We start from the raw sequence: 13,324 nt of genomic DNA on the forward strand, positions 1-13,324 counted from the left end.
CCCTTCCCTCTTCACACTCTTTACTCCTGCGCTGATAGCGTTTAATGAGGTGAGGGTGTAAGGTGTTCTTTACCTATGCTTTTTGATGGTGGAGGTGGCTTCTTTGGTTTCTGAGAAGCGAAGAAAGAGAGAAGAAAAATAGGTCAGAGTTACATCAAAGTGGATGATGACTCATTAACGTACACTGGCATCTATTATCTCAATTACATAAACCTCAACCTGATGGGAAGGAGAAGACGGACAACAAATTAGGTTTGGTCTCAATGAGAAAATCTAATAACATCCACGATTAAATACGAGAACGCAAACCTTTTATGGCAAGGGAAGAAAACAAAGTAAGGAATTTTATATATATAGAGGAGACGCTACAATTAATTAATAATATAAAGAGCCAATCATGTTGTCCAAATCATGTGTGTACATCTTTTAGCTTTTTGTATCATTTTAAAATCACACTCGATTACGCTTCAGTTTAATAATCCAATGAACACCAATCAGAACTTTGCTAATGTAACATCATTATTGATCATAAATATTGTACATCATACTAGAAAAACACACTTCCACTGCTTTTCAATTTGACAAAATGGTTGTCAGTTGAATCTGATTTGTGCCAATTCAATACTAAAAATGTATGTTTTTTTTTTGTTTTTTTTTTTAAATCAATTGTAAAGTGATTTCAGCTGTAACACTGCATGGAAACAGAAACTGACAGTCTGCACTTTAAGCACAGATTCTAACTTGAAGAAAGTTCAGTTTCTTCCAGTAAATGAGCTGCTTTTGCTTTGTGGTCTAACACATTTGTGTTTGTGTAACCAATGACAGAATAACGTCTCTGTTCATCTCTGTGGGTCACGTACAGCCGAACACCTTCTTGGCCCAAAACATTCAGGGCGCTGAGGTCTCGAATAAATAAATATAGAAATAAAAAATAAAAAAATCGTATCCAAGCTGAAACATCTTTTTCTCATGACTGATCTCACTGAGGACTGTCAGCTCCCAGTCCTTGGCTCATCTCCTTATCAAAACTTGGTTTCCAGGGTAACAGCTACAGGTGCATTCATAATCTGTTCAGGCTCCATCACTTTTTCACATTTTGGTATGTTGCAATCCTTCAAATTCATGTTTCTCTCATCAATCTACACTCAATAACCCACAATGACGAAGCAAAAACAGACGTTTGCAGCATCAGCTTCTCTTTGTAGCTGTAACAGCAGGAGAGCTGCGAACATCCTCTCCACATAGTTTCAACCAAAACTGAACATGTAATGCTTCACAAAGCTAATATCTATTGTAAGGGTGTTGCATTAAACACTACAGTTTAAACATTTTTTCTTCCTATAACATTCACGTAGACTGTGCGACTGCCTGCTTTTTTTTTTCTATTTAATGAATGTACATTATCATCTTCATCAATATCCATTAGAGTGAAATGGAGTCAGCTGAATAATCAGGGATGGTGCACTGACTACTGACAGCCATTAAGTTAGCAAGTCATTTACAATCCAATCCTGTTGTATAACCCCTGTGGGTGTTACACTTTTTTTTTTTCCAATTAAATGTCATCCTGCCAGAGGGTTTTATTTCACACCTTTATAAACAAACACTTTTGATTATTTCTTTTTTATCAGGAGGATGTCTTGTGTACAGAGTGTTCGTTCTCACTGAATGAGATCAGTGTGAAGTGTGACAGCTTGAATAAATGAATTCTGATAAGCATTAAATAAGATTAAATTGAGGGTCTCACAACTAATGAATGAAGATAACCTCACGGTATCCTTGAGGTTTCATGTCACTGTATTCAACTGTGTGTGCAGCCTACAGAGTCTGAACAAACCAAACATGGAAAATCATCTCATGCAAGAATATGGAAACTGATGTCATCTCTGCATTGGATGTTATGAAGTAAGAAAGAACAGACGGAGGGAAGGCCAAGGTTTGTTTGAGTCTCTTTTCTGTTTACGAACATTTGACGAGTGTTTATCAATCTGCCTCTCAAATGGGTTTCATCGGCTTCAGATTTTTGCCCACTTTATTGTGTTTCAGATTCAACTGTATATGGATAAACATTCTGTCCATCAAACTACACTCGACAACCCATAAAGACAAAGTGAAAACCTATTTTTTGAATATCTTGCAAATGTATTAAACATCAACGATGTAAAACTCAGACCAGAACTATTTCTAAAGCTCCGAGTGTTCGCAGTAATTTTGAATTTGAAGAAGTTTGGAACCAGGACTCTTCCTTCTTCAGACCTGAGTAACCAGGCAAAGGTCTCCACTCCGTCTGGCTGGGTTTAATCCGTGTGCTCAGAGTTATTTCTCCTGCACAACACAGTTCAGACTCTGCAGCTCACCTAAAAAAAAAAAACACACATTTCTATGTTCCAGAAGGAGCTGTGTGAGATCTGATAAACTGCTTCAGGTGTTGTCACCTGAGTCGGCGTTGGTTGTTCCTGAAGACTAAAAGTTTGAAACTGTAAAGTGAAAAGTTTGGAGAAAATCCAGGGTGGATTTTCATCAGTGTTAACTTTGTCAAGGAAAACTATGATGAAAAATATTCATTGATGATCTTTGTTCACGACCAAAATGAGACACAATGTCTCACATATTTCATCAATAATTAAAAAGTGGAAAAATTAACTAATTGTGGTTTTAATTCAAAGTCTTACTCAACAACCTGCGTTCCTCTGCAGAGTCACACACCGCAGCTCTGGACTTACAAAACCGTTGATGTAGTTGCTTGACCTTTAATATGAAGCGTTTTAACTTCGGTCTGTTTCAGTCAGTAACTCGATGTGATGTCACCACGTTTTTGAAGAAACCGATTTATGGAGTAGATTTCTTGTGCAATCCACTGAGAGTTAAGCAGCAACAAAACAGCTGGAAAAACTATAAAAACGTGCAGAAAGCATGTGAACGTCCATGAAAAGGTAAGTTACCGGAGCTTTACTGTAACTTAAAGTGCTGTGGACGTGGATGTAACGTTTGAGTTACTTTCAGTCGGCTATCTTTTCGTGTTGCCATCGGAGGGAATGATGAATATAAATCATCCTCTATGTCTTTAGATTTCCTCGGACAAAAATCCAATGACTAAAATTTGACTATAACAAATAAATATTTGTCTAAACTAGTTCCCAAACTAAAACCAGTGAGTCTGATCTGTTGCTATGGCAGAGGACGGGACTCCCTCAGGTATTTATCCACTGTCTGTCAAAGTGTGTGATCAAAATGTGTTACACGGCAGCAGGAGAACAAACATCTTCTTTCATCAAGGGCACAGCTCGCTTACCTCCTCCGACTCCTGCTTAGGTGATGATTTCACTGACCCTCTCGACATTGGAGTCTGAAAGATGAACACAGGGAATATAATCAAGCACGTAATCTGTACAATACCTCCAAATCACTTCCTTTAAGGACACCTCGGAGGGCTTTAATGTCCCTCACAGGAGCATGAAAGAGAGTGGGGATGAGAAATCAGTTAAGACTAAACAGAATTGACACAGTCAGCTCGAGCACTTTTAAACGCGATCTGGAGGCCGTCTTCAATGATCGTTATAGATGCCTGGGAGACACTTCTTAACGATAAGCTCCTTTAACATAAAAGGCATCTGGCTGATTATCAAGAGGCCGTAGCACCAATGTGGAAAAAGCCTTCATGAGAAATCAAGCAGGATTTCTCGCATTGTAGATGTGAGAGCTGAGATAAAACCAGCATTTTTTGTGGATTAATCTCTCATCTCCTACTGTAAAATATATTATTTGTTTTAGTTCCTCTTTTTAGTTAAGTAATATTTATCTCCGTTAAGATGTTCCAGTTCACCTCCACTTTAACTTTTGCCAGACATTTAATCACAATACAGAGTGTTTGAGCTTTTTAACTGATAAAAGTGAAAAAAAAACAAGATTTTCATCATTAAAAGAATAAAAAATGTATTTAAATATGAATCTTTTATACGTGTGTATGTGTGTGTGTGACTGGTTTTTATCTCTTACCATGAGTCAAATACACCAAACAACATCTTTAAGACTTCTACATTAAACTGCAATTGATTCATTTTTAAAAACAAGTAATTATGTGGGAATAAATACATTTATACACTTTCCAGCAACACGCAATGGTGATCATTAAATTGTTTTGAATTGTTGACCAACAGTTCAAAACCCAAAGACAGTCATAAAACAAAGAAAACCAACAAGTCCTAGAGATTGGAACCGCAGTTCTACTGCTGTAATGTTTGGTATTTTTTGCTTGAGAAAAAAAGCAATGACTCAGTTTTCACAATAAATGCCAATATGTTCATTTTATTCCTTCTATGATCTCACCTCTTTCTCTGCCTCAGGAACCATGACCACAAAGTTGTCAGGAAAGACGCCTTCTGCGCCACCGACCTCCCCTCGCCACCAGCCAGGCTCTCCTGTGTCCTGTGAGACAAGCAATAGAAGAAGAAAAAAAGAGTGAATGGTGGCTGTCTGATAATCTTATTATCTCTCTTTTATCTCCTTGTTGTCTCTTTATTTTGCACCTTTTAAAGTCAAAGCCAATAAAAGCTCCACTGTAAAAACAAACACTTTAGCGCTACTGGTCATTTTACATGCATTTCTGTACAGTCGCCACTAGATGGTGGTAGCTTTACAGAAAACCTCTGGCCAGTGAAACTGAATGAATTGAGGTTATGTGTCACAATTCTCCTGCCATCAAATATCAGAGTCAGCATACTCAAGAGTCATTCTTAAAGAGCTGAGCCAGTCTCTGGATGTTTGAGTTAGCTGGTTGCCTTGTAATGGATTGTTGTAAGACTCTACAACAGGATTAAATCAGTCAACTGAGACAGCTAAAGCTAAAGGGGCCCCTTCAAAAACCTGGAGGTGTGACAGAAAGATCATAGCTACTAACTATGCACATTCAAGTCAGATAACAAAACTGAAATGATGAAGAGTAGAACAAAGCCCTCTCCTGCTACACGGCAATCACACCATTGTTTGTAAATCAACAAGTGTGAAAGTGTGAAAGAAGGAAATGAAGACATGCGAGGTGATTAGTGAGTGACAGGTTACTGCCGTCTTCTTGGAACACGTCTGACTCTGTAGGGAAAAGGTTCCTCTCTCTCAGTCTGCACAAACAGCCATCACCACGTCAGACACACACACACCGAGGGCCACACAGTAACTCGAAGACGAACGCCGGAAATCGGTCAAAAACTGTTGCAACACCGTGTGCATTTACTTTGAGCCAGTTTTGAAACTTCAACATATGTTTTGTTTTAGTGTAGTCACTTGTATGATCAGAGCAGGTATTTTCTGTTAATTAAAAAAGTCTGTTCCGTTGATTTTCCAATGACACAAAATCTAACCTGCGACCTTTATCTAAGCTTTATCTGGCTGTCCACATCCAAGCTGACAGAGCTCGAGAGGATCTGTAGAGAAGGAGAAAATCCCCAAATCCAGATGTGCAAATCTTGTTTTGCGTAATACCCAAGAAGACTCGAGGCTGCACTCTCTGCCAAACCTCTCAGAACTTAGTTGAACAAGCTTCAAGTAAGTACTGATAAAGGTTCTGAGCACTTCTGTCAATGTGATATTTCCTCTTTTTATTTATTTATAAAAATTTCTAAAATTCTGTTTTTGCTTTGTCGTTATGGGGGTATTGAGTGTAGACTCGTGAGGGAAAAAATGAATTAAAAAATGTACATAAATGCTATCACTACATAGCCAACGTTAGCATTTCAGCATCAAAATTCATTCCTTTACTCATCCAAAGCTGTCTCCAGCGGTGGAACTTTAACTCTTGTTTTACTTCTATATCCATCACTTCTTTTCTTCTTCTTAAGTTAGCATGCTAACCAGTTAACTCCAGCCCGTCCTGTCTCGTCGTTACACTGAGGAAGTTGCTAATAAGACTTCTTGTCTTGTAAACACAACAATGGCAGAGACTCTTGTTAAACGACCTTCAACACAACTACCACCCACAACAACCAATCTATCAGGTTAGTTCAGCTAGTAAAACTTCTCTGGTTTCACCATTTCAATGCATAAAGGACTGGAAGCTTACCTTGCTCAGGATGTGGATGATATCACCCTCCTTCAGGCTCAGCTCGTCCTCGTTCGTGGCCTCGAAAGCAAATGTGACCTTGCAGTACTCTTTAGCTGGGGAAAGCAGAATATTGGCATCTATTACTGTGGATACACAGATCACAGGGGGTTTACGTGCAAATGCACAAAGGGAAAACATCCGCATGCTACATGTAAGTATACGAAGCTATTATTCGACTATGCTAGCACAAGCACAAATGCGCATACACAAGCCAGATCTTGGTTTAGCTTAAAACTGGTGTATCTGAAAGTCAGTACATCCTGTCTGCCGAACACATAAACAACCCTGTGACAACTGTGACACAGGGTTTTCAGACAGTGGAGCTGTAACTAATGACAGATGTAAATAAGGCTAACAAAGCTAGCACAACAACTTCAAGCACGTAAACAGGACAAGCAGAGAAAACAGTTTTTCTCTCACAGTCATGACCTGATGACGTTAAATACACTTTCCACATGTCAAACCATCCTTTTCAGCACTTTTATAGTCTTTTACCTTTGGATTTGCTGTCTGCGTCTGCTCTCTGCAAGTCTGTCGTGTTGGGATGGGCGGGCTTTGCAGCAGATGGTAATGATGGGACTGGCTAAAATGAAGCAAACCATACATATGGAAATGATTCATTGGATATGGGTGGATATATGGCCTCATGTAGAGGAGTCCTGTCAATGAGACGGCTTGCGTCAGAGCTGAATGAGTTGAATCATCTGATCGTGGCTCTGTGATTAAGTATAAATGAGTATAAATAATGCTGTTAATTGAAAGAAATATAACTGAAAGAGCAAGTAAAGAGTGAAACATAGAGAGGGCTTGGATCTTTTCTGCAGCAAATGATGATGAGCAAGTCACAAAAAAAAGAAAAAAAAAAGAGTTATATGGCAATTAAGAAGCTAAAAATGAAAAGGGATATGTTAGTTTTGAACTTAACTTCTTTAAAAGTACAAAACAGAACTTTTCTGTGTGATAGAAAATGATCAAAAACGTAAAAAAATAAATAATAAAATGATAATGTCAAAAGAAGGATGCTGCATGTCTTTGATATTTCTACTGCTGGGGTAAGTGGATTATGTGAGCTGGTCGAGGCCAAATGAAGACACCTGAGGTTGTGAAAGGGAGAGTGTGAGAGCATGCGACGTGGTGGCATGTGAGGAGTGGAGGAGAGTGAAGGAAGCCGTGTAAGTGGTGAACCAGAGTGTGAGGGCTGTTGGGAAGAGGAGAGAGAGAGAGATGGGAAGAAAGGGAAGTGTTTCAGATCAGAGCTAAACTGAGCCTGTGTTGTTATTTGTTGTTTGTCAGTGTGTTAAATCAGTGAACCACTGGGCTCCATTCTTTCATGTGTCTTGTTTGTTAATGGCAAAATGCAAGATTGAGCAGCTGATGACCCACACAGCATGATCTTCACTTCATTGTTTGCAAACTGAACGAAATGATCCACGACAGAAACAAGCTTCAATCTAAAATACTGTGTGAGGTGAGGGCAATATTTCCTCACTGAGTTTTTTTTTTTTTTTTGTCAGGTACATTTGCTGATGGCGGGGGAAAACAAGTGTGTTCACAACAAACAGAAACTTCAAAAGAATCTGGGCCTGTTCCTTCAGTGTAAGCAGTAAACAACAGAGCTCTGACGCTAAATCTGTGTGAGGCTGAATCAGGAGATTTCCTCCAAAACAATAAAGAATGGAGATAAATGACACATGCCATGTAGATGTAGTAACGTGATGTTATTGAGACTGCGGAGGATGTTTACTTAAGACTTCTGCAAATACGTGTCAGGGGGGATATTTTTGGTAAAACTTATTATCGTCTTTGATTAGATTATATCTGTACAGAAATTAAACACAAACGTAAGAGGCCGTTTTTAATAAACGTATGATTGGCTGCTTCGTCACGCTGCACTGGACAGAAGCTGCTCTGAGTCACTACGTTAGAAACAAACAAACACACTCGTGCCAGACACCAAAGAGAGAAAGAGAAAGGAAAAGTGGTGTGAAAATTAACAGGCTGGTGCATCACTGCTTGTGTTGTGCTGAACAAAGATCTCCTGTAAAGTAACAATCATAATGCATCTTTTTAATTTGCTGTAAGATTTTTTTAGTTGCATCACTTTGGTGTTTTTCATTGTTTGAACTAGTGCGACATCTCACCCTCTCACTCTCTCTCTCTCTCTCTCTCTCTCTCTATCTGCTGAAACTTCCCTCCGTCTGTGCAGCTGATTTTACACCTGCTGATCTCGGAGGTTAGATTTTAGACAGGAAAATAGGCTCAGCACCTGGCTGTGGACTAACCACTGAGTTTCCTTTCCCGCTTTAAAATACACATTGCATGGGCCACATCTTAAATTTCATACGAGGAAAACCTTGGTGTAGTCTGTAAGTAAATAAGCACATTTGCTATCAAATTGTTTAATAAATAAATAATAATATTTAATAAATATCCTCTCAAAAAATAGTAGTAAATACAGTAGATGTGCAATTTAAAACTACATGTTTCAAAAACTGTTTTAAGAGCAGTTTTAATATCCATGTTGAAACCCACTTTGGTGATCTGTTTTAAAAAAAAAACAAAGTTTAAAAACCTTTAAGTGCTTCAGTTATTTTACTTTTCAATATAATTCAGCTGTTCTAAACCATTTATTTCTGAACAATATCTTCTAAATGTTTGATGCTCAGTATCTCCAAACTGATCGTTTTAATACTGGGGAATATACAACGTTTTGCAGTGTTATGTATTTGCAGTGATAATCATATATGTAAATATACAGAAAGGACATATCATGATGCTTTTTTCCACGTTCAACTTTCACATCATTTCTTGTCATCATGTACACTGTATATTCTGAGTTTGCTTCACACTTACTCTGTCCTTCTTCTCCTCCATGTCGGGGCTGGGCAGTCGGACCTTTAGCTTGACCGAACCTTCCCTGAAAATATCTCCGAAGCCGACGCCTCGGATCTTCTTGGGCTGAGCGATAACGCCGTTCCCTGAGGCAGGCTGAGGCGATGTGGGGGTGGTCACACTTTCCACTGCACTTGCATCTGGGGAGAAGATACAACAGTGAGTGAATGAATCCACGAGTATCACATTTTACTGCTTTCCCTCCCGCTGTAATACCGTGTAGCACAAGACAAATGATTTGTCTCGTAAAATACCAATTTTATTCCCCTTTCAGCCACCGGAGGGTGCAACACTTGTGTTTGTGTATAACCTAAGCTTTACAGTATTACGCAATTACATATATGAATGAAAAGATTAATTCATAAAAGCTCAGTAACTCAAGTCACCACATCTCTAATGTAGAACAGATGCAGGATGGGGGACTTGTATCATATTCCATTTAGCACTAATATTTATCAAATTAGCACATTCAAACGCAGTCTCACACACACACGCACACACACACACACACAGAGCTGTTAAATGAGCTGCCGTACCTCCCAGTCATGTAACTAGCAGACAAACGATTTAGCAGATTAAAGCCTCAGCCAACCTTCTTGTTCAGACTTGTTTCAACTGGGCTGCATTCACACCTTAGCAGCTCCACCACTAAATTTAATTATACTGACGTGCACATTAATGTGTGATAATGCAGCAGCAGCAGCAAAAACAACAACAACAGGGTGGTGAAAAACGCTCTGCATTAACAGTTCTTATATTTCAGCCAGAGAATTAATGTCTGAAAAATATATAAATATCTGTGGATGTAAACAGCTGTTGTCGTTAACTAAAAAACTATGTGAACGTCCTGCTATTGTTCTTGTACAGTGTTCCTGAACATCATGTTCATTTTAAATGTCACTGTACACGGACTTGACAGCCACATTAAAGTTTACTGAGCTGCAGCAAATGCACCTGCCTTGAGCTTTGTTTTGGCATCAAGTCTAAGCAAACATTAAATTCCAGCCTCACTAAGCTGCACCCTTCACACTTCATAAAGTCCTGCTTGTTTTTTTTTTATGTCTCTGTCTTTACCGGTCTCATCTGCTGCTGCGGCGTCATTGGACTCTCCGTCCTCTCCCATGGCGTCCAGCTCTTTGACGAAGTTGGAGGGGAACAGTCCCGACTTGCCGTTCACGGTGCCGCTCCACCAGCCCTCTTCAACCTGCACACAGACAAATAAATGGAGTAATGCAATAAATCTGATGGTGCTGGGGTCCTTTGCTTCCACTGGGCTCAACTTTAACAGGAAGCTGCTCTGGATAATGCACCTCACCCACTTTTTCTTATCTATCCACAATGCATAAAAGAAAAACAAAACAAACACGTTGAACAAGATCTGAAGCGGCGTCTCCAATATTCAATCCTGCAGTTAAGGAAGTAAAAAAAACAAACTGTGAGGAAATTCACCAGGATGTTTAAAATCAATCGATACAGAATAATCACAATGATCTGTTTTCCTTCTCAAGTCAAGCTCACCACACAAAATTGTTTTTTCTTTTTTTTTTTTTTACAGAAACATATTGGAGCTTCTTGTTTTACTCAAAGTGCTCTCTGCCGCTCGGATCTCTCACTTGTTCCAACTTGCCACGACCACTAATAACCAGTCATCAGTCAGTGTATCTTCAGTGGTTAAAAACATAACATAAATGTAGTATTTTACTGAAGTCTGGTGTGTTGTTTAGCTGAAACACTGGTCTAAAAAGACTAAAGCCAGTGTAGATGTCACAGGAAGAGAAGGGGCACTCAACGTGACCTGGTCAGATTTCTTGTGACATGTATGAATCAGTAAGTGATGATGTTAAAAGTACCTCTTCAGTGATTTCTATGATCTCTCCGATTTTCAGCTCCAGCTCATCTTCATTCTGTGGTTGATACTCAAACAGCACTTTGCACTGTCTCTTCTTGGGCTCTGTGAAAACAAAGGGAGTCAAAGAAACAGCAGTTAGTCAAAGCAACCTGCTGTGTGGTCTCACATGGGCCCGCGTGCCCGTCTGCGTTTTTTGTTTTTGCCAAATAAACCGTATGAGCACGTCTCTCTGGCCTCCTCCTCCTCCTCCTCAATGTCAAAGGGGGTGGTGTGAGAACTAAGACAGGTGACATGTAAGCAAGGTTAAAATCCAGGAAGTAGGAGGGCAATAAAGAACCCCACCCCTCAAGGAACAGCCGGACTGTTCTGCAAGGTGATCCCGTGGCAGGCAGCAGACACACCCTGCTTAACAACTTTAAAACCAAAGAAGAAATGGTGTAAAGTCCAGTGACTGTGTAAAAAACTTAAAGTGAGTTTAGGTAATAAGAATACAAGACATTATGTTTAATGTGCATGGGGCCCAGTCTTGTGACGCACATTTCTGTACGAAGCAATAACAGACATGTTGTATGATCTTCAGGTTTAAACACTGGCCCTGGGTATGTTTCTTTGTTATAAGATTTCTTCCTGAGCCTCTTCCAAATGCTACTGTCCCTAAATCCAAATACAGACAGGTGACAGCTGCTGCTTTAGGTTGATATTCTATCCTGCTTCTAAATGTAAAACACATCTTTCAGGAAGGTACACGACAGACTGACTAACTCCATTTTGAGCCACCATCCAATCAATGAATAAATCATCAGAAAATCCGAAAAGGCATCAGCAATCGTCTTTTCAATCATTCAATAGTTGGAGATCATTCAATAACTGGCACAAGCCTGGTCAGTTTTATTTTATCGCAGTATCATACTGTCGACAGGTTTGAGCGTTTGCATTAACGTGTGCGTTTGTCCCGTTTCACCTGTGTATCAGTTAAAAGTGGTCGCACAAAATTCATCACCATGATCAGATTTCAAACAGCGCTGTTTTGTTTACAGGTGAGTTTTTCCCTGAAGTCGATCTCTGATCTTTTTTCTGTCGGAACAGAAACACAGTAACAGCAGCTCAGGGGGAGACAACAGAGACAAAACTGCATTCATGATAGGATCTCTGAACAAGACTGGACACGGTGGAGGAATGCAACACACATACATGTGTATGTATACATACGAGAGTGACTCAGTGGAGGGCGTACCACCGCCAAGCTTCGCTGTGGCCAAACATTACGTAATCCAGATTATTATCTGCATCTTGTACAAAGTCATACACCTCCATAAATGTTCATAAAAATCTGAACATTATTTCCTAAGAAACTGAAGAAAATGTAAAAAAAAAAAAGTTTTACAATGTTACATCAAAGGGATAAAAAACTTCCTGGCTCCGCCCCTTTAACCAGATCTTTAATGGGATCTGCCCCATCACTCGTGCAAATCAGTTCAGTATTTTGTGCGCAATCCGGCCGACAAACCAACAAACAGACACAGGTGAAAACATGACCTCCTTGGTGAAGATAATAATATTGTTTTAACCTGCGAAACGCCACATGCTTGGGATTTGCAGCAGAAATGTAAAGACAGTTTAAGTCTTGTGAGGCCTTCGTGTTCCTGTCATTATCCGTTCAGCGAGTCTAACGTGGCCAGCTGCAGTAAGAAGTAGGGATGTCACAAGACTTCAGTACCAAGTCAATGCCAAAATGCTGAAATCATGACGGTACTTGTTTTTCTACAGTACCATAGGCACTGAATGTAGTGAAGATGTCAAAGTGCAGGAAATGAGAAGGCAGAGCATAGTAGCAGGTCCGCTGTGAAAAAGACAGCTCAGGCATTGATAGTGGTAGAATTTCAACAGTGTTGGTACATCCCGTGTACGAGGTATGACTTTATCCGAACACACACAAAACTGAAGCATCTTACTCTTTGCAGCTGCGGGCGGCTGAGGCTGGAAGCCGCCAGTCGGGATGCCGATGGTGCTCATCCTCTGAACCAGGTTGGCCACGTTCCCTGCGCTCTTCTCTCTCCTCGGAGGCTGAGAGGCCTCTTCTTTTGGCTCGTTCTTTGTTTCCTTGACCTCTTTGGATTCCTTCTTCACTTCCTAAAAAAAAAAAACACACATCACACACATTAGGTACTACTCATGTCCTGACCACTGACCATAAACAATATTTTCTAACCTCAACCTACAATCCTGAATTAAGTAGATGAGGATATACATACTGTGTCAGAAGATCGGCAAAATAAAACCCCAAAAACCCCTTTGTTCCCCTTCGGACTGCAGCCAAACACAGTGTGGTCACCAATCCTCTGGATGTGGTCAGAGAAACATTTTTCCCACAATGACAATAAACAAAACTCATCTCCAAACTACAAACAACAGCTACGCTTACACAAATGCACATCGGACAGGAGGCAGGCACCTGAGACACTGACAGTGTCATCAGAGAGGGATTATCA

At 39.9% G+C, this 13,324-nt stretch overlaps 1 protein-coding gene across 2 annotated transcripts in view; it reads right to left on the reverse strand.

The window, feature by feature from the left end:
• Window positions 1-13,324, reverse strand: part of cd2ap (CD2-associated protein) — a 51,738-nt gene that overhangs the window by 21,236 nt on the left and 17,178 nt on the right. For both annotated transcript variants that reach the window (XM_056405068.1, XM_056405067.1), the window contains exons 3-11: window positions 12,788-12,965; window positions 10,837-10,937; window positions 10,061-10,190; window positions 8,948-9,126; window positions 6,590-6,677; window positions 6,053-6,147; window positions 4,327-4,425; window positions 3,293-3,346; window positions 74-110 (exon numbers count right to left, since the gene is read on the reverse strand). In XM_056405068.1, coding sequence (XP_056261043.1) covers window positions 74-110; window positions 3,293-3,346; window positions 4,327-4,425; window positions 6,053-6,147; window positions 6,590-6,677; window positions 8,948-9,126; window positions 10,061-10,190; window positions 10,837-10,937; window positions 12,788-12,965 — 961 coding nt within the window. The remainder of the gene's footprint in view (window positions 1-73; window positions 111-3,292; window positions 3,347-4,326; window positions 4,426-6,052; window positions 6,148-6,589; window positions 6,678-8,947; window positions 9,127-10,060; window positions 10,191-10,836; window positions 10,938-12,787; window positions 12,966-13,324) is intronic.

The sequence above is a fragment of the Seriola aureovittata genome, chromosome 19, assembly GCF_021018895.1.
Source record: "Seriola aureovittata isolate HTS-2021-v1 ecotype China chromosome 19, ASM2101889v1, whole genome shotgun sequence".
Taxonomy (NCBI): domain Eukaryota; kingdom Metazoa; phylum Chordata; class Actinopteri; order Carangiformes; family Carangidae; genus Seriola; species Seriola aureovittata.